The 19369-nt window shown below is 40.9% G+C and overlaps 1 protein-coding gene across 1 annotated transcript in view; it reads right to left on the reverse strand.

Moving 5' to 3' along the window:
* LOC148025341 (tRNA synthetase class I (I, L, M and V) family protein) overlaps window positions 1-19369 on the reverse strand; it is a 133337-nt gene that overhangs the window by 44413 nt on the left and 69555 nt on the right. Inside the window, exons 6-15 of the mRNA XM_087692378.1 lie at window positions 17206-17319; window positions 16673-16770; window positions 16398-16476; window positions 16093-16251; window positions 15917-16006; window positions 15478-15611; window positions 10557-10716; window positions 9827-9910; window positions 9438-9650; window positions 9215-9340 (exon numbers count right to left, since the gene is read on the reverse strand). Of these exons, the coding sequence (XP_087548504.1) occupies window positions 9215-9340; window positions 9438-9650; window positions 9827-9910; window positions 10557-10716; window positions 15478-15611; window positions 15917-16006; window positions 16093-16251; window positions 16398-16476; window positions 16673-16770; window positions 17206-17319 (1257 nt within the window). The remainder of the gene's footprint in view (window positions 1-9214; window positions 9341-9437; window positions 9651-9826; window positions 9911-10556; window positions 10717-15477; window positions 15612-15916; window positions 16007-16092; window positions 16252-16397; window positions 16477-16672; window positions 16771-17205; window positions 17320-19369) is intronic.

Genomic DNA, 19369 nt, shown 5'->3' on the forward strand with positions numbered 1-19369 from the left:
TTCCATGTTTTCTCTCTCTTTCTTGGGCAGTCCTCATTGGCTCCCGTCTTGTCACCACTTCCTTCCACGCCAACGCAACTCACTTCCTCAACACTACTCTTCTCAACACTTCCTTCCACACCAACACAACATTTCACTTTCTCAACACAACACGTTGCCGTTTCTTTACCCTCCCGATGCAAGGAGCCTTCCTCAACACAAATCACCGCCGTTCCTTTATACTTGCGGTTGAATGAGTCTTCCACACACACACAACTCACCGTCGTTCCTTTATACTCGCAGTCGAACGAGTCTTCTGCGCACACACTTCTACTCATTGTCGTTCCTTTATACTCACGACTAAACGAGTCTTCCACCACACAGCATGCCATTGTTTCTTTACCCTCCCAACGCAAGGAGCCTTCCTCATCACAACACACCACTGTTCCTTTATACTTGCGGTTGAATGAGTCTTCCACACACAACTCCGCTCAATTCATTCTCTTTACACAATTCATCAACCACAGCATCACTACAAGGCATACATGATCCTAGTTCATTTAAGCTCGTTGGGTCAGAAGAGCACTCCAACACATCCACTCCATCACGCACCAACACTTCACTCTTTTCCAACTCTGCATTTGGCCTCTTGGCCTCATCAACACAGAAATCCTTTAGGCTCACTAGGCTACACGAGCTCACTAGGCTAGACGAGCTCTTCTCCACTTCTATGCACTCCAACACATCCACTTCCTCTATCACACTTGCATCATCCACTTCCTCTATCACAACTCCATCAACCACACATTTCGGCCCGCATGCCACCTTGAGCATAGGTTCGTCTTTCGACTTCACCACAGCATCAACATTCACGCATCTCATTGCACTGCACCTCAACCTCCACTTTCTTCTTAATCACTTCAGCACCAATACACACATTCTTCTTCTTCACATCCATCTCAACACACTTCTTAGCATCCACACATCTTGACTTCAACTCAACATTCTCACTCCTTTCACTCAAAGGCATCTTGCCAACATCACAACCCTTCTTCAACTCTTTCTCCACAAGACTCTTGCCTTGGACACTCATGACACACCAAGGCCCCACATCTTTAGACTCACCCCAAGTACACGAGTTCTTCTTTCTCTGCACACCACTACTCTGCACACTCTTTCCCTTGGCATCTCGAGCACTTCTTTGCTTCAACCCCCTCTCAATGGTACCCGTCAAAACACGCAATTGCGCATGCTAGCTCTGCCTTCTTTCAGCTTCCAAGTCACTTGACTCATCATCACTCAAATCCTCCAACATCTTCTTTGCTTTGCTCATCTCAACCTCAGCAAGAGCCCTCATGGCCTTATCCATCATCATATCGGCACTAGGCCCATCGTCTTCATTATCAAAATCATCACTTTCACTCTCCTCATTATCTTCATCATCACTGGAGCTCGAACATGGCTCACTCAACATCAAAGGCACAAGCCGCCGCAATGGCATCTTCTCTTGATTCATAGCATGATTAGGCGAGGGTCGTCCCTGCAACGCCCTTGGTTTTTCCATCACCCATTTACTCATTTTCTTTGCTCCACTTGCTTCTACTTCACTCTTCTTATCATCTCTACACACAACATCTTTCCTCTTCTCATCACAAGCACCATGCTTCATCACACTCAACTCATTCTTCTCTCCACGCATCCCACCCATGGCAACCAAAGCATCAAAATCTAAAGCAATCTTCCATCTCAACTCACTCTCCACATCAAGGGCATCCCATTCGCCCATTTCCATCACATTTCCAATCCACTCCTTAATCAAGCCATTCAAGGCCTTTAACTCTGTCTTCAACTCATTTTGCTTCTTGGAAATCCTTTTCACTCTGGCTTCAAACTAGAAGGGGGGTGGGGGGGCAGGCACTTGCCCCATTTCCACACATATAACTCAACTTATCCACAAAACCTCGCTTATCATACTCCAATGCATAAAACTCATCAAGAAGGCTTCTTCTCTTTTTAAATAGAAATCCTCAAGCAATCCTATCATAGACTCTAAAAGGGTCTCCCTTGAAACCATTCCAACACAACTTAACCTAGGGTCTCCAATACGAGAGGTTGTGCACACCAACTGTGAGGGCGGCTCTGATACCAAGTGTGACGGTCCAACCCTTGGAATCCTCCGCAGGGCACGCCTTCGACCCCTAGAAGGCACCTTGCAAGACCACGACAAGTTGCATCACAACACCGTTTCTCAACTTGACACACTTGTCACACACTCCTCAACACGGCATGGCACCAAAGTTTGCAGAATGGCCCATCTTGCGGGCAAAGCTCATATTCATCAAAGGGAGCTATGCACATGACAAGATGAAGGCACAAAGCATCTCAATTCGCAAGTGAGGGCTAGCCTTATCAACACGCATCCAAGCACGACTCGACACTGCAGGGTGAGGGAGCTAGAGGTACTCCCTTATAAGTAGGCTTGATGCTTGGAAGGCTTTATGTGTGTGTGAAAAGAGAGAGAGTGAGTGAGTGATGGCTTGAGGGGAGGAGAAAGTGTGTGAGCTTGAAGCATTGATACTTAAGAGGAGGGAGAGCAAGAGCTTGCTACATGGTGAGTCAGGTTTGACCCTTTAGGCTGTTTATGAAGAGTTCCCATGTAAAACAATCAACCAAACAAGCACGAAAGGGTTACTACAAGCCACAACCATGTATTCCAACAAGAAAACAAAATGCTCTTAACAAATAGTTTCTAAGATAGTATTCATAGCTGCAATAAGTACCTTGACAAACCATTAGAACTAAAGTGTGATGATTACTCATATAAGTCCCAAATCAAATATATTGCAAGCCAACATTACCTTGAATGGGTATATAATTCACCAAGCGATTCCTAGATGTTGGAGCCAATCACTTTATGGGGGAGCACAAGTGCTTTCCCCTCTTCAGCACCTTGCAATCCTCCACATTTAAGTCTAATGTACAGTCCAACCAAAGTGGGTTTCAGCTGAAATATTCCTAGGTAAAGTTGCAACCAAGGTGAATCTTCTAGGGCATCCTCTTGCATCCACCTCACATCCATTGCTGAACAATTTTGAAACATCAAGAAATAATGATGTGAAATTTTACATCTAATCTCTCTCTCCTTTGTGCCATTGTTCAAAAATTGAGATCTATTCTTTGTGTACAAAGAAAGAACAATCCTTTTTATCACCTTCAATTACCTCAAACGAGGCCTTGTGAGAGAAGCTATGGACCGTGTCAATATAAGCAAACTCCAACACTAGAAGAAATTATTTCCACGTGATCTTATGCTCTAAGGCATACCACTTCAAAAGATCTAGGAAAATAGAATCTTTACCTTTTTATAACAAAGTGATAACTTCAAAGAAGTGCGCATATTTCCTAAGCACCCTCTCCAAAATAAACTCATCATTTAAGATCTCTATTGCTAATGATAGGCTGAAGCATCTCTATCACTTAGAAATCTTATACATGAATAACTTCAACACATGATCCACTTTTCTAGTCTTACTCACTAGATAAAATGGGTCTACTTATTGAACTTGCAAATTAGTTCAAGTGTTATCATTCCCTATGGGGTCTTGAAAAAATCAAACAGTCTTGCAATATCACAATGTCACACACAACTCCAAACTCCAACCTTTTAGCTCCCTCTATTGTTGTCCTTCTTCCAATCTCTACTCCGACATTCGACTAACCAAAGGATTGTGTTTCACTCCCTCAATAGAGAGCAACTCTTTTCCTCCTTGTCAACACCTTTGCCAAAAGGACTATATTTTGGTCCCTTCTCAATGCACATCTCTTCTAGATGCTACAGCCTAATCAACCAAGACAATACAATCATCTCCTAACTCCGCTCCATTGTATCAGTATGTTTCAATGTTCATCATTCTTCATTCATCATCTTCTTCAATGTTTTTGAGCTTCATTGTCTCAGTGTTTGCCATAACTTGTGTTTCTCCCAACAAATGCTACAAGTTTTTTGACATGGTATCAAAGCAAAGGAGCTCCAAGAGCTATAGATGCTCATTCTTCATTAAGGCAAGGAAAGGTTGATGGATCCACGATACTCTCAGATTCTAGACTACTTATTTCCATTGCATCATTGGGGATACCTTCTTCTCCCTCCCACCCTCCCTTTACAAGTTGACAGATCAATGCTATGACATCTCGAAAGAAAAAATAATGGATCATGAGAGCTCCTATTGTGGCAAAAACAGTCACTCCACCACCATAGATTGTCATCATTGACCTTAGCTCCCAACCCCACCAGAGAATATGCATCTACCTCTCGTCACCCCTTCTCCCACCTTGCCATTTTGGTCGATCGAGATCATTTTACATCGGCTATAAGAGTTTTGTGGTCAAGGCACTAAGATGAATACAATGCACACTAAGCCCTTGCGACCAAAACAAGGCTCCAAGACCTCACGAGGTGATAAGCCCTCTTAAAGACCACCATGATGCGCTACAAAGGTTTCCCTCGCCTACTTTCACATCAAGTGGCTTCCATGGCCCATACCTATGTAGTCCACTCAACCAAGAGAAAAGGGTTATTGGATAACATCTTTTTGACAATCAGCTCTACTAAGAGATATAGGTTGTTTGACTCCTTCCTGAAAAGAGTGCTCAAAATGTAAGGCCTAGTACTTGAAATTCAGCAACTTAAGTTCAACAATTTCAGAGAATTTCAAAAGGCCAACCAAGCAATATTAAGTTTACGGCAAAATTTGTCTTCCAAGGAGTAAATTGAAGGCCAATGCAAGCCAAGCAACAAATTGGTTTGAAGGCTTGCTGGTTACTATGGAGAATAAGATGTATTGAAGATTGAAGGAGATCAAGCTAGATACACACGTGCCATGAACCATCCTCCTTTGGAACCAAAATGACAGGTGAGCAAAAAGGGAGATGAGCTAGGTTGAATCAGCCTCATTGTCCGATAAAGTTGGCATTTGTGTCATAATCTATTCCTATTGGGCTGCACTCACTCTATATGGCAACCGATCCAAAGTAAGGCTTGGCACTAGATCAATGGGATGATTCTCAAGATTTCATGTCGAAGTTCTCCAGGCAAAGACTTGAAAACACATTTCTTGATGCTGCTAAGAAATTCCTCGTGCCTTTCATTGATTTTTCATTATATTAGAAACAGTTGAAGCTCCTACGAGAAGGATTCCTTGCTCCCTTAAGCTATACATCCAAACTTAATTCCCTTCTTTATGTTATACGGTAATCTTCTTATTTAAGATGCCCACCACTCCATGAATCCTTTGGCACCAAGGCCTTCCAAACAAAACATCACCCCCTCAAGTAGCATGGGGTAGAAAGATAACTATAATATGCTCAACGTGATAAAGCCAAGCCAAGCCCACCTCACTCATTAACCCAATCTACCAACCAACTCTAGAGGAATTAAGTTTGCTTGTGCAGCTAGTTCAAAGAGCTGACCTGAGCCGTACACTATTCTTTTGCATCTGAATCCAAATTTTCATTATTGATATTTAGAACTACATCAATTGTTGGCTGCTTCTTCTTGTCTTGCTTCTGAACACGTGCCACCTGACCCTCTCTTCACAAATAAAGCACTTGTTGGCAGCCATCAAAGCCTCGTGTTGCTCCTATGCCTCACCACTTAATCCTTGCTATCTATTTGCTGCAGATTTGGAACTCTTTCCACAATTACAAGGCTTAAATTGTTTCTCGTCAGGGTTTGCTAGTGTTGTGGCCGACAACTTTTCTGACAGCAATTCATCAACATTCCCAATGAGCTGAAATATTTCTCCACTTTAGTCATTGTAAAGTTTCATGTACCTGCTTGGCAGCTCACAACCATACTTTTATATTTGCTCAACATGGTAACCTCTCTGTAAGAACTAACAATAAGCAAAGCCTCCAAAACTTTTTGTTGTACTCCAAATCTTTGCAACTATCTTCCCTCCATTGATTTTAGGCATTCTCCACTTCCATCTCAAATGTGCTGGTGGGTTGAATGCTATAAAACTGTTCCTTGAAAGATATTCAATCTTTTGGTACTTTTCCCCAAACCAAAACATTTTTCCAACGCTGCCAGCAGTCCTTTTGAGAAAAATAGATGCCTTGCACAGCTCCTAGTTTTCACCTGAATCAGCTATGTCAAACAATTGGATGAAGCCAAAGCTTTCATCTTGTCTTGCATATCATTGAAGGTCTCAACTCCTATGAACTGTCCTCTCTTTATCATCTTTTGCTTTTTCCTTTGCAATGAGGTTTAGGGTCCTATCAACTGCTTGACTAATATTTCCAACCATTGGTGCTGAATTTATAGTACCAAATAATGGTACAAACATACTTTGTGGACGATGATCTGTCCCAATCTCAAAAGCTGGCTGAGAGCCCACATCAAAATACATGGCATTGGGTGCATTAGTTTGCATACCAGCAAACACAATACCCTGCACATCTGCCTGAGATCATCATCAAAGGCATGGCCAACTGGAGCAATCACTGCCATATCTTGAAACACAAAGCCTTCTATTAAATAACTCAGATGCACAAACAGTGGCTTAACTACTTGTACTTGTACTTGTTGAGAACTATTACCCCGTCCATTAACTTCAGCACCTGAAGCAAGAGAAGATCATTAAATAAGAACACTCTGTTAAACTTTGAGAAAAAGCAATTCTTGTCAAACCTTAATTAGTTAAGCAGCCCCAAAACTCAAACTTAAATGCTACAAAGCTTTTGTGTGCCCCATAAGCAAACTCTCCCACTTTGATTGGTTTCCCATCTATGTATAGATAGTGTGCTCAGCCACTTGCCATCCTGTTCATTTCATCCATCAGTCTACTCCACCAAGTGGCTGTCCAGCCATGAGCCAACTGCAGCCCCTGGCGACCTGCTACCAGGTGCTATCCAGCCATCTAGATGTCTGCACATGCTGTGCTTTGCATTCCACTTCTGACATCAGCTGCTGCATCATCTTGGCAACCTGTTTCCTGCATTTTCAGCCTCTATTGCCATGTGACAGGCTGCTGCCCCTGCTGCTGGATCTGGACAGACTTCACAACAGCTGCAGCTCCTGATTAGGCATTCCCAGCTTCCGCCCGGATTAGAATTGGTGCACATAAAGCTACGCTTTGATACGGATCAGCTTATGCTGCTTCTGCCCTATTCCTCGAGGTCTCATCAGCCTAACACACTCCTACAGGCTATGCATTGCTTACCTGCTCTGACTAGTGGTTACAGCCCTTGGGATCTGTCTCCAATGGTTGTCACACTCCGACTCCACCCTCAGCCTGCTCCCACAAGAGTCATTGACGGCAACTGCTAGACAGGTCTGCATTTGAGCATCTTGTACATGCACTCATTCATTTACCTCAGAGTTATGTTTCTTGTTTGTTTGCATTTTTTGTCCAAGTAATTGTATTTTAGTCATGTTCATACATTTTGTGTTTTCTCCAGGCAAATCCTAGCATATCTTCACACACACTACACGGGTGGAATGATTGTTTGTGGGCTATCTCCAAGCCACACGTGAATCCTGTTGCCTCTCCTTTCCCGGATTTGAATTTAGGATTCTTCACAAATTGGGCGGAGGTCTTCACTGCAGTAGAGAGAGGAGTAAAAACTGACAGCTGCACTAAGCAATTGTGCTTTCAATAAAGCATCATCATCATCATCTACATCAGTCGTCCTGAGCTCCCTACACATAGAAGCAACATCAATTCATCTGATCCCCATATGCTAGAGAATCAAGCTTTGATCCCTCTTGTACATGATTAGCATACCGAGAAACATCTTGTCCAAGAGATCTCATGCTTCAGGAAAACCCTTTTTTTCCATAGATGAGACACACACACCCAAACACCACAAGGGAGGGTGCCTCTCCTCCAAACATCAGCCAAGAGTGGGCAAGAGCTTCAAAACATTCCTGGCTCCGTTCTCTATGAGACATCTTTCTAGAATGCTTTTCTGTTTGGCTGGATTTAAGACTTGGATCCTTTCACTTGACCAAACGATGTCCCATCCCCTATAGTTATAGTGGAATTTGACTTGCAAACATACAATTTTTAATGTGGAAATTCATAAAAAAGAAAACAAATCAAATACTGAAGCTGTAATGCTCTCACACACGGATGTAACGAACAATTGGCCTCAAAGCCCAGAAAAGACAAATACGATTCCTCAAAGGCGAGAGAAGACCAATCTGCAAGACTAAGAACACCAGATCCAAGAAAAACCAAATATGCTTCCTCAAAGGCACCAGAAGACCAATCTGTCTAACACAGAACTTGCTTGAAACTCTCTGACAAAACTTAAATGATATTGTTCAATTAATAATTTATTCGATTTCAATGTTCTGGCCCAAAACTTTGGCCCAGTGCACAAACTTACATGTTCGGTTTTTGAAATTCACAAAAACTAAATCACTCATGGACATGCCTATGTCCAGCACAACTCATGCAATGTCCATAGATCCACCACAAGAGAGTTCCAAACATAAATCACGTCCCCATGACACTTGTACTTATGTCCACAGTACAATTTGGTTGGGCATTCCACAGGATTGTTAATTGTACCCTAACAAAAGCATGAAATATCTTTGCTTGGACCCTAAAAACTTTGGAACAGAGAAAACACTTTAGCATACTTGGCCTCAAGAGGGTAAGATGAGACACCAACCTATGTCCAAATGCTGCTTAAATGCGCCTTAAGCTTGAACTCGGATAAATAATTTTCATACACTAGTAGCATACCCTACCTCTTCCTAACATGTAAAGGTGTGCATTGCCAACAAGACTGTCTAGCAATCGTAACAACCAAGAAATAGCCAGCTTCCAGCACTATTGCATAAGATCAATCATCCATCAAGACCTCTATGCTCAAAAGTAATTGCATACACTTTACTAAAAAGGAAAATTAGCTTTAGTTTAGGTATTAGCAAAAAGTATAAAATCAGACTTAGAGCCACTCTTAAAGGGCCATTTGCCAGAGTCCAATGGCATCCATACACAAGCATCATGGAATCCACTCCTCTTTGGACGCTCGCTAATAATAGTCCATATCAACTGCACCTGCAGCTATACCATAGCTGGCCCTCAAATTCTCCTAATCAATGGCTATGGCTGTTTGAACCAGGACTTATGTTCACCAAAGCTTAAACTTGTACGAGAATAGAAGCCAAGGTAGTAAAAAGCTTGTTAATTAAACAAGGACTTGAAGAACAAGTTCTTACATAAAACAGCGTTGAAAGGGCTACTCTGCAGTCAGTATCACCAGTGCGGCCTTTTAATCTTTTACGGTTGAACCGAACATAGATATTAGTCAAGCTATCAACAAACTTCAGAAGGAAAGGTACAACCTGCAAGTAGCAAGTACGAACATAACCCAGTGCAGGTAAGTGGGATCTCAGAGTCAAATATTAAAATGCAATTTGAGAGCAAACATTGATCGCTTACAGTATAAAGTCGATATGCCTCCATCTCTGCATGAACAAACCTCACAAGGCTCTGAGATGCAGAATTTATCCATTGGTCAAGAACATTGGTGGAGTCCAGCAGACCTCTATAGTTTAAAGGAATAAAAGGAGTTCCACATTCAATCTTGATTCGGATCGCATTCTGAACCAAAAATCTATAGGCATTGTACCAAGGCAGGAACACATCTTTCACCTGCATCATTGGGCACCACAGTCAGAAAAGTTCATAACTAATTTTTGTTTTACAATTTTAGACTCAAAGCATGATGGATAATATGATCCCTCCAAACCATATATCTGACAGTTCTCCAGGCATTTATGAGCAGAACAAATAAAACTGCACAACCAAGACCTGCTCCTAAAAAATACCAGTGCAAAGACTCCTGCTTTCTTGAACCGCAAAGGTTCTGCTCGAACAACTGGGGAGTTGATAAGATACAAGCGCAAAGCATCCTGAAAAAAAGGGTCAGTTAAACACCCAAGAAGAGAAACAAGATACAGAATACAAAACAAAGCATGGACTTGAGCCCATAACTACTACATTCCACTATATAAATGTTTAGCTTTCTATTGCTATCATGATAATTGTCATTCATCCAACAATGAGAAATCATCCTGAGCTATTCTCTCCTAAAAATGCCATACTTTAAAATGTAAAAGCCTCGTGCAGATGATCAATACTGTGACCTAAGCATTTAGTAGCACCGTGCTGACACCATTTCCCACCATTCAATCTACTAAAAACTCTAGGATTGGGCAATATACAAGCCTTTACTAGAACAAGAATACAGATAGAAACCAAACACATTTGCCAGCAAAGTTTTTTCCCAAACATGATATAGTCAAGTAACTGGTCTCCATTGTGTCATTCTAATACAATAAATGGAAAGGATATAATAGCATATGAGCACCACTGAAATATGATACACTCAATAACATCTTTCTTAACATACTCAGTAACATCTTTCTTACCTCACCAGAAGCACACCAAAATGCCAAATGTCTACATAATCAACATAGCAATATGTTGTTTTTCTCCAGTTATGTGCAACAACAGAATGGTGGGCTGTCAACAAAAGAAGCCAATTAAGATACTCACAGCTCCATACTCATTGACAACTTCCATTGGAGGTGGATAATTCTTTAATCTCTTGCTCATTTTCTTCCCATCCTCAGCAAGAACTAGACCATTGCATACAAGGTTTCTGAAGGCTGGCTTATTGAAAAGTGCAGTTGACAACACCATAAGTGTATAGAACCTGACAACAACAATACAACCAATATTCATAGCATCTAAGAAGTATGATTTACTTCAATAAGCTCAAAACATTATTTGTTGCCAAACCAAACAGCATTAGCCCATTTTGTACATTGTGCAAAAAAACAACATTCACACCAGTCAACCCAAATAAAAATCTAGCGGTACAAAAACGATACAACTCAATAGGCCTACAAGAACAAAATAAAACAAAAATCTACAAAACCAATGAGGCAGAATTTTCCTGGACATGTTAGTAGACGTGTTGTCACAAGGACATGAATTTTTGGCTTAATGCTCTTCGGACACTTAAGTTGAGAAACTTAAGTTGTGCACATGTGAGGAGCATTAGTGAGATTAAGTCGAATGTGTCACAATGACACATAATCCTAGCTTTGGCAATGGAGGACATCCGCAAAAGTTATTGTGGACTGGTGCCAATGAATGCCCAGTCTCAGATCTTGGTCAAGGATTTTGAATTGACTTTCAGTGGTATGGGACTTGGGCAGTAGAGATTTAATTGACTTAATATCCTAAACTAAGGATTGTGGAAAGTTTCAACACTTTCACATTCAAAGAGGTTCGGGATTTAAAATTGAGGTCCAGCGCCATTTAATGTGATTTTAATGATGTCTTGCCCAAAGGGCTATGCAGCTCCAATTTGCATGTGGAGGCCAAAGTGAAAATGGAAATCTGCTAACCATGGAGTTTTGGTAGTTTTGGACTCCATGCAACTGTATCTTCCATGTTGAGCATTGGGCTCTTGTTCCCCCATTCTGGGTTGTATGGGGCAGATCTAAGAGTGGAGAATTGAGTGGTGGGTTGAAACAAAAGATAACAACATATCTTAAGAAGATTGCTCATTTAGAGTCAAAATGACTTGCTCACAAGAGAGGACCTAATTTGTGCTCAAATTAAGGGGCAAATTTGGGAACTTTGATGTTGGTCAGTGTTTCAGGGCTGAAAATGCAGAATTCTCTCTCGTACTTCCTCTCATCTAGACTTGATCCATGAGCCATCTGGTAGACTAAATTGGAGATCAGGCTCAATTTTGAATCCAATTGTGTTGTGGTTGCTGATTTATTGATCTTAGCATGTAACAAGCAGGGATTAAGGTTTACATGGTGTCATTGAAATGCATGCATTCATGCCTCAATAATTCAAGAAGATTGCTGATGTAAATTTAGACAATGCACAGCAAAATAGGTGAGATTCTACACCTACAGCTGGACTGATTTGCATGCAACAGTAAAGGGGCAATTTCAAGCTTGATCAAGCTAGTCATTGGAAACCCACATGGAAGTGTTTAAGACCCAATTTGTACCCGCATGTGCTTGTAATCAAGGGGCAATTTGGGGCCTCATGTAGCTAGTCATTGGAAACTTGCATGCAAGTGTTCGTAACCCAATTTGTACCCGGATGCACATCCAATCAAGGGGCAAGTTGAATTTGGTGGGTGCTAGTTACACAAAACAACTTATTATTATTCCTTTTTTAGTTGTATAATAGGTGTTTGGGACTAACGTGAAAAGAAATACCACAAGGAACGCCAATGTTTCGGGACCAATCAAGTGTCCGTCTATCTCAATTTCTTGAGGTCAATCTGGCAAAAGTTGTTAAATGTTCAATTTTGATTTTATATTTATGTTCAATTTCTTGAGGTCAATCTGGCAAAAGTTGTTAAATGTTCAATTTTGATGTTGTATTTATCTTATGAATTTATGGCTTGTTGTAAATCAGTGCATTTTAAGGTTCCACTACCCTTCCATAGCAAGGAAGGTTGTTTGCATACGTCTACAAATGAGCACACTTAACTTTGTAGGGGCTACCTGCATTTTTCTATACAAGAACAGAAGCATTAGCCTTTCCATTAATAAACAACCAGTAACAGTGGAAAAACAAAGTGAAACAATGACAGCTCAAGACAACAAAATATTCATTGCTACTGTGATAAGCAAAAGCATGACATTTCTCAATGTACCTGAAGCACTTTTTTCGAGTATGTTCAAAAAGTAAATCAAGAAATGAACTCGACAAGGGATTCTCTAAGAAGTTAACAATTTGTACCACTACTGACCCTCTAAGGATGAGTAGGTCTGAAACGCATGTGGGGAAGGTTCTGGGAGAAAAAAATACCGGCCACTGCTTTCTTTTCCCCTGACTACTAAATTATTCTTCACAATATTCATTTTCCAGACTCTTCAGTTATCTACATGATGCTTCAGTATTCTTTTTCTACATCTCACTAATGATCTGCAGTCTATCTGAGTATTTGTAACTCTAGCTTTATCTACATGACTCTTCAATTTTCGTTTCTAAATGGTCAGATAAGTAAAAATGTGCATCCATGCGATCCAGCTCAGAGTCAGATGGCAGTACATGTACTGACCCTAAGGTTCCCAAGTCAACCCCTATATGGAAGTTGAATCGTAATCTTTTTGGAAGGATAGTGGCTTAAGAACATTCAAAAGAATGAAGATTCTGAAGAAAGCAATCAATGGAAACCACAAGTTCTCCTAAAGCAGTTCACAAAGTTCAAGAAAGGAGATGGAGTCATAATGATGCTTGGCACAGAGAGAAGGAGAATCTAATAACGAGTATTAGAAAGAAACCTAAATGCCAAAGACACATTGTTAGAGTGCAAAGAAAGTTAAGCAGAAGTGCACCGAAAAAGAAAAAAGAAAAACAACGGCAGGGAGACTGAAGAAAATCTCTGTAGCATCATAAATAGTTCAATACAATGATCAGCCTTTGTATGAGGAGCAGATGCACGGGTATTGAGGGTGATGAGGATGAAGACCAGAATGGTTTAAATGGTCATGCTTGAAACACCAAATTTAAAAACAGAACACAACTGTCCTGCCTAACATAGAGTGACAGCTTGGATTAAAAAGTGCCAAGACTTCCAAAAAGCAGACTAGCATCCCCAAGACCTAGTGATGGGACTATAGTAGCTAGAAGTCCCGGAAACAGTAGGGTAGGAAGCTCTGTTAAAAAGTGGTAAGACTTCCAAAATAGCAAAGCTCCTAACATCCCCCAAGACATAGTGATGGGGCCATGGTAGCCAAAAGTCCTGGAAACAGCAGGGTCGGAACCGAGTTTCAAACAAGTTTCGTACAATATGAATTTTAAAAGTTGTAGAAACAGCAGGTAGGAAACGAGTTTCAAATGACTTTCCTACAGTATTAATTTGAGGAAATGTCTGAAAAACGTTTCTTAAACATAGAGCAAAAAGTATGTGTCCTAGAACCTATACAGTAAATATTCAAAGAAATAATCTATCTATTCATTTCCTATATGACCAATGATAAAATACTTACAATATAAATCTCTAAAAAAAATCAAATCTTCAAGAATATGCGTGCTACTTACCACGTCTAAACTGAATATTTCTTCAAGATTCTTCAAGCAAAGTATGTACTGCAATCTGACGCGTCATGCAGACTGCACTAAACTATGAACAATCATGGCTGTAATCTATTTACTGTATCTAGATGAATGTATAGATATAGATAAGTATGTACGTAGGTAGGCAGGTATGTAGGTATGTATGTATGTATGTATGTATGTATGTATGTGGATACTTTAATTTAATCGCTGTATACTCTAATACAGCAGCAAACTAACAAGTAAACTATGTATTCCAAATTCTAATAGTAGCAAACTCATTCATCACATTTTTTAGGATCACAAAATTTTTGGATGAGAAGAAATGCCTTTAATTATATGTAGTTTTTTTAATAAGTTTGTATGTTTGTATTTTCAGACACTAGTTTCCATGCAACTATGGGTCTGGCTAACAAGTAGGAGAGTTACCCTCCTGTTAGCAGTCCCTCTTAAATCCTTTATAAAGCATAAGTGATAAAGAATAAAAGGCAAATGAAGAGCTTAAAAAATAGGTCGGCCACATTATCCCTTATAATACAATATACAAGCTCCAGCTCCCACTCTAGGACCTGCTCTAAAGCATAGTGCTGCATGTGGGGATGAAAAACTCACGGTTATTGGCAATGGCCACACAGCATTCAACCTCAATATTGGTATCTAATGAAAGCTTTTCCAAACCAGTGCAGAAACAATATTGGAATCGCAAAACTACATTTCAAACTTGAGACACATATACAGAGAGTTTCCGGGTTTGTATTAGCCCCAAGTGCTGGGACCCTCTTTAATGACAAGAGAAGAGTCAGTTGAGTGGTAAGACCCATGGGGCTTCTATCATTTTTTTCTTGGCCAAAAGTGCTAAGGCAAGACTCAAAAAGCTCAACTAGCTGTAAGGGTTACTTTGGTACTCTGTACATTGAGGATCCCATCATGGAGCTTGGACCTTGTGACTCCTATGAGCAATAAATGAAGGCCAACTTTTGAGGACCCAGGGTAGACAAAATAACCAGAGTCCTCTACATCATTTGGCACACTTTTTTCATCAGTCAACAATCATATGGTTAATACAACTTCATGGTGAATACAGGGCCCAAAAGGCACAGTAAGCACACCAAATGGGCCCTTTTACCAACATGGTGGCTATTTTCTGTGCACTGAACTGTGAATCTACAAGATCTGTGCCTATGAAATAGCTCTGAACCTCTCCTACTCTTCAAAATGATGAACTTATGCTCCAACACTGCCTTCGACCTTGACAATATACAAGAAGACTACCTTTGTTGCAAAAATGTTTCACAAAGAAGCACAGCTACAAACCAAAATAACTGTTTTGACCATTTTCACTAGAAGAGTTATTTAAAAACTGGAGGCGGCTTACCAGCCACGGGTCTGGTCTAAACCCTCTGCCACAAAATGACCTGGGAAATTATGATCGAACAGAGATGTGTTTTCAAAGGGATAATGAATATAAGCGTAAGGCATGGAACCACTTTCAAACCAGCAATCAAAGACCTGCTTAGACAAAATCGGCAAGTGTTAGTCATGAAACTTGAGCTACAGGGGGAAGGTGCAATGCCGAGCATAGGCAGCCATGCATTTCATTATGCATCAGTGAGAAGCATCTAAAGGAGTTTAAACCAGGGAGCTTTCAAGAAAGATGCTTGAGCATCAAGTATACAGAATTAACACTAAAGATGTGAGAGGGAAAGCAGCTCATTTTGGAATGAGCATCAATATTTAAAGTCAAGACCTTGTGACCACCTGATTTTCAGCGGACTCAATATTCAAGGCAATAGAAAACTAGAAAAGCTACTTACATCATCGACTCTGTGTAAAGCTCCATATTCAGGGCCCCTCCTCGAGGGAATGGTGATGTGGTCGATCTTATGTCGATGCAAATCAGTAACCTTCAGTAGGCCCACACTCTCATGTCATCCATATACTGGACAGAATGCAACCATATAAAGGCCAATATAACCACAAAGAAAGATACCTTACACCCAGACAGTTCCTCCAACTGCTTCACGGATCCAACCACAATGATCTCTTTGCCATCAGAACTTCGCCAGATTGGTAATGGTGTGCCCCAAAATCTAGTTCGACTAACAGCCCAATCCCTCGCATTCTCCAACCAGTTGTGGAATCGTTTTTCCTGAACTTTCCAACAAAGTACAATATTGTTCTCGGAAAATGCTCAGATATTTAGAACCAAACAATATAATGGTAATACGTTTCCCATAACTAAGAAATAAACAAATATGAACAAGTTCTGTTTCGAAAGGACAAGACATTGTTCACCTTCACAAAGTCAGGGACCCAGTATGTCTGCTTGTTATTTTCCAGTAGCTCATCTTTGATCTTCTCCACAGCAACAAACCTTTGTTGCGCACATGAATACAGTGTTTAACAGCTAGCTAATGTGCAACATACCTTTATCAATTCGATATATAACAGGAAAGTATTGATCAACCACCTGGCCACTATGCTCTAGTCCAGAAATACAGCTCAAATTTATATGCAACTTCTAGGATTAACATAACATGCAACTGAGCAGTGTATAAAATACAACTTACCAGCTTGGAAGGGCTTTGTAAATCAAAGGTGTCTCTGAGCGCCAGCAATAAGGGTATGAGTGAGTGATACTTCCAGCGTTCACCAAGCGTCCCTTCAGCTGTTACAGACAACCACCAGTTTCTCGAGATATTAGACCTCCAAGCATCCAGGCTGCAGTTAGCATACAATGAGAAGCTGGAGTTATAGACAAAAAGAGTGGCAGAAAAAATAAAGAAAGAAAGACAGTGCCGTTAACAATCTACTGGAGACTTGGTGGCCCACGAGACCAAAAGATTGAAGTATCTCATCCACAAAAACAAAGGTAGAATAACAGAATAACAAGGATGCTGAAAGGCACAAGGTAGTGTGCAATTAAAGATACGGATAACTCCATAAATCACTTCATTGCACTACCTTCTATCATTCAGATTCACTGCGGCAACAATTGTGGCTCAAGCTATTTCCCTCATATCTCCAGCATCAGGCTATGTCTCTAAGAATCAAGAAAGCACAAAGGGAGAGACAACACGTGTAGTTGGAAAAAGGAAACTACCTTGACAGCAGCAACGATGCTCTTGTCCGCATCCTTCACATATAGTCCTTTAAAATCCACCACCTTCTCCATGAAACAACCATCGGCATCAACTGGATCTGGCACTTCTTCACCCTTTTACAAAAATACATTACAAAGCATGTTAGCTGAAACATTTGAAGGAGCTTGTATCGACAGAAAGAATATGGTTAAGTATGCAAAACAGTTACCATAATCTTGGCACTTTTAAGCACCCCACTCAGTCACAATGATACATCAAGAAAGGCTACCATAATCTTGCACTTTTAGGCAGGATTGTACTCGTGTGTCATATGGACAGGTTTGTTCTTTCTTGATTGTTTTAACCTTTTCATGTTGGCTCTCTATTTGATAACGAGTCACAACTTCATCAATGAGGATGAGCCCGAGAGTGTCACATCATCTCCCCCCAAGGCATTGTCTTCCGACTCTTCATGAGCACTCCGATGCACATGGCATCAATGATGAAGTAAAAGCTCATCCTAGGCCTCTCTCTCTCCATCCATAATCTAGCCCTACATTTCTCTTTTCTGTATCTACTTCCAACGCATGTTTTTGGTTTGTTACCCTCTTGTACTTATCTCATATTCTTCATGGCATTTTTACTTTGGCTTTACACATCTGTTTATCATCTCTTGTCAAAAATATTCAAGTTAATTTTTTTAAATGTACTTTTATTGTACCGTACTTTATAAATATTAAGGTACCATGTACCCAATTATCGGGTTCTCCTCTCTCAACTCCTTTTCTTTGATTATCGGTAGTTAGTACCTGGAATAAAATGACTTGTTATGGATAAATTTTTCAGCATGTATAAAATTTCTCCATCTCCCAATGATTTCCTACCTAAAATTTAAATGCCCCAAGGTTTGGCAAAACAAAGTCTCTCAAACAGATTAATAAACAGAATTCCATCAACACTTGCTCAAGGCTTTACGAACGACCTTGTATGACTGTCCTAGCTAACAGTTGACACCCCCCCTGCTGCTGCTGCTGCCCCCCCCAACCGGCCCACACCACCCTCTGCCTGCTGGTCACAGCTGCTGGCACACTGCCAGGCAGCTCCTGGCATCACCTGCCCATCTGAAGCCGCCACCTGCATAGCAACCAGAAATCCTTTAAACCAATTTTCCCCTTAGTTTGCTTGGGGGATTGGCCTCCACTTTGCTCCTTGGAAGACAAATTCTGCCCAGAACTTAGGTTGGCTGGCTGGCCTATTGAAATTCTCCAAAATCCCCAAATTCCAGCTGCTGAATTTCAAGTACTAGGCCCTAAATTCTGAGCACTCTTCCCAAGGTGGCTGGTAAACTCTAACCTCTGGTGTAAATTAGGCTTTAGCAAAAACTCTTCAATTGCAGCCTTCTGGGACAGAATTTGGCTGAGCCTTGTTCAGGGAACTGTGAATTGGCTAAGAGAATACATACCAAGCTAGAGAGAGAGAAATTTCAGAGTTTCATCCAAAATTGGCTGATTGATTGCAGCCCACCATCAACAAGAGCCTCACATGCCATCACCTGCTCTTGTCGACCCCAAACTTGCTGTCACCTATCCATAGACAGCCTAAGGGGCTGTCACCTACCTTCAAATAACCGCCTCTTCATCAACTGGGGGCAGCTCTTTGACAACCCCCAATGGCTGGAAAATTGCAGCAGCAACTCTCTCTCCTTCTCTCCTAACCTCCACAATGTTGAAATGAGGCTCCACCAACCTCTAATAGCCTTTCCCTCACTTGCATGGGAAGGTTTTGCGAAGTAGCAACCTTCTAATTGCATTTTTCAACAATTTTCAGCCCCATTAAATTAATTTTGAAAATATTAATTTTGTCAGCTTCTCTACCTTGCACATCAACACATTGTGCGTAGCAGAGGCTATGATGATCGAAGAAGGTATCTTCATGGTTCCTCTTACCTTAACAAAGGCCACATGAGAGATTGTCAACAACTCCTGAATTGGGGTCATTTCAATGGTTCCCTGATACAGGGGTTTTCCAATATCCTCTTTTGGGTCTCATCACAAGTTCCCTCAAACCCCCGTCATTCTTCTCGTCCCACGTCTACTACACTAGCTCCTCTTCTTAGGTCTAGCAAACAAATGTCACAAGTTGCAATAAAATACCCAAAACACTAGTAAATCCCTCGTTAGTTAG

The sequence above is a fragment of the Lygodium microphyllum genome, chromosome 14 (genome assembly GCF_053477565.2).
Source record: "Lygodium microphyllum isolate KBCC chromosome 14, Lygodium_microphyllum_v1.1.10, whole genome shotgun sequence".
Lineage (NCBI taxonomy): Eukaryota > Viridiplantae > Streptophyta > Polypodiopsida > Schizaeales > Lygodiaceae > Lygodium > Lygodium microphyllum.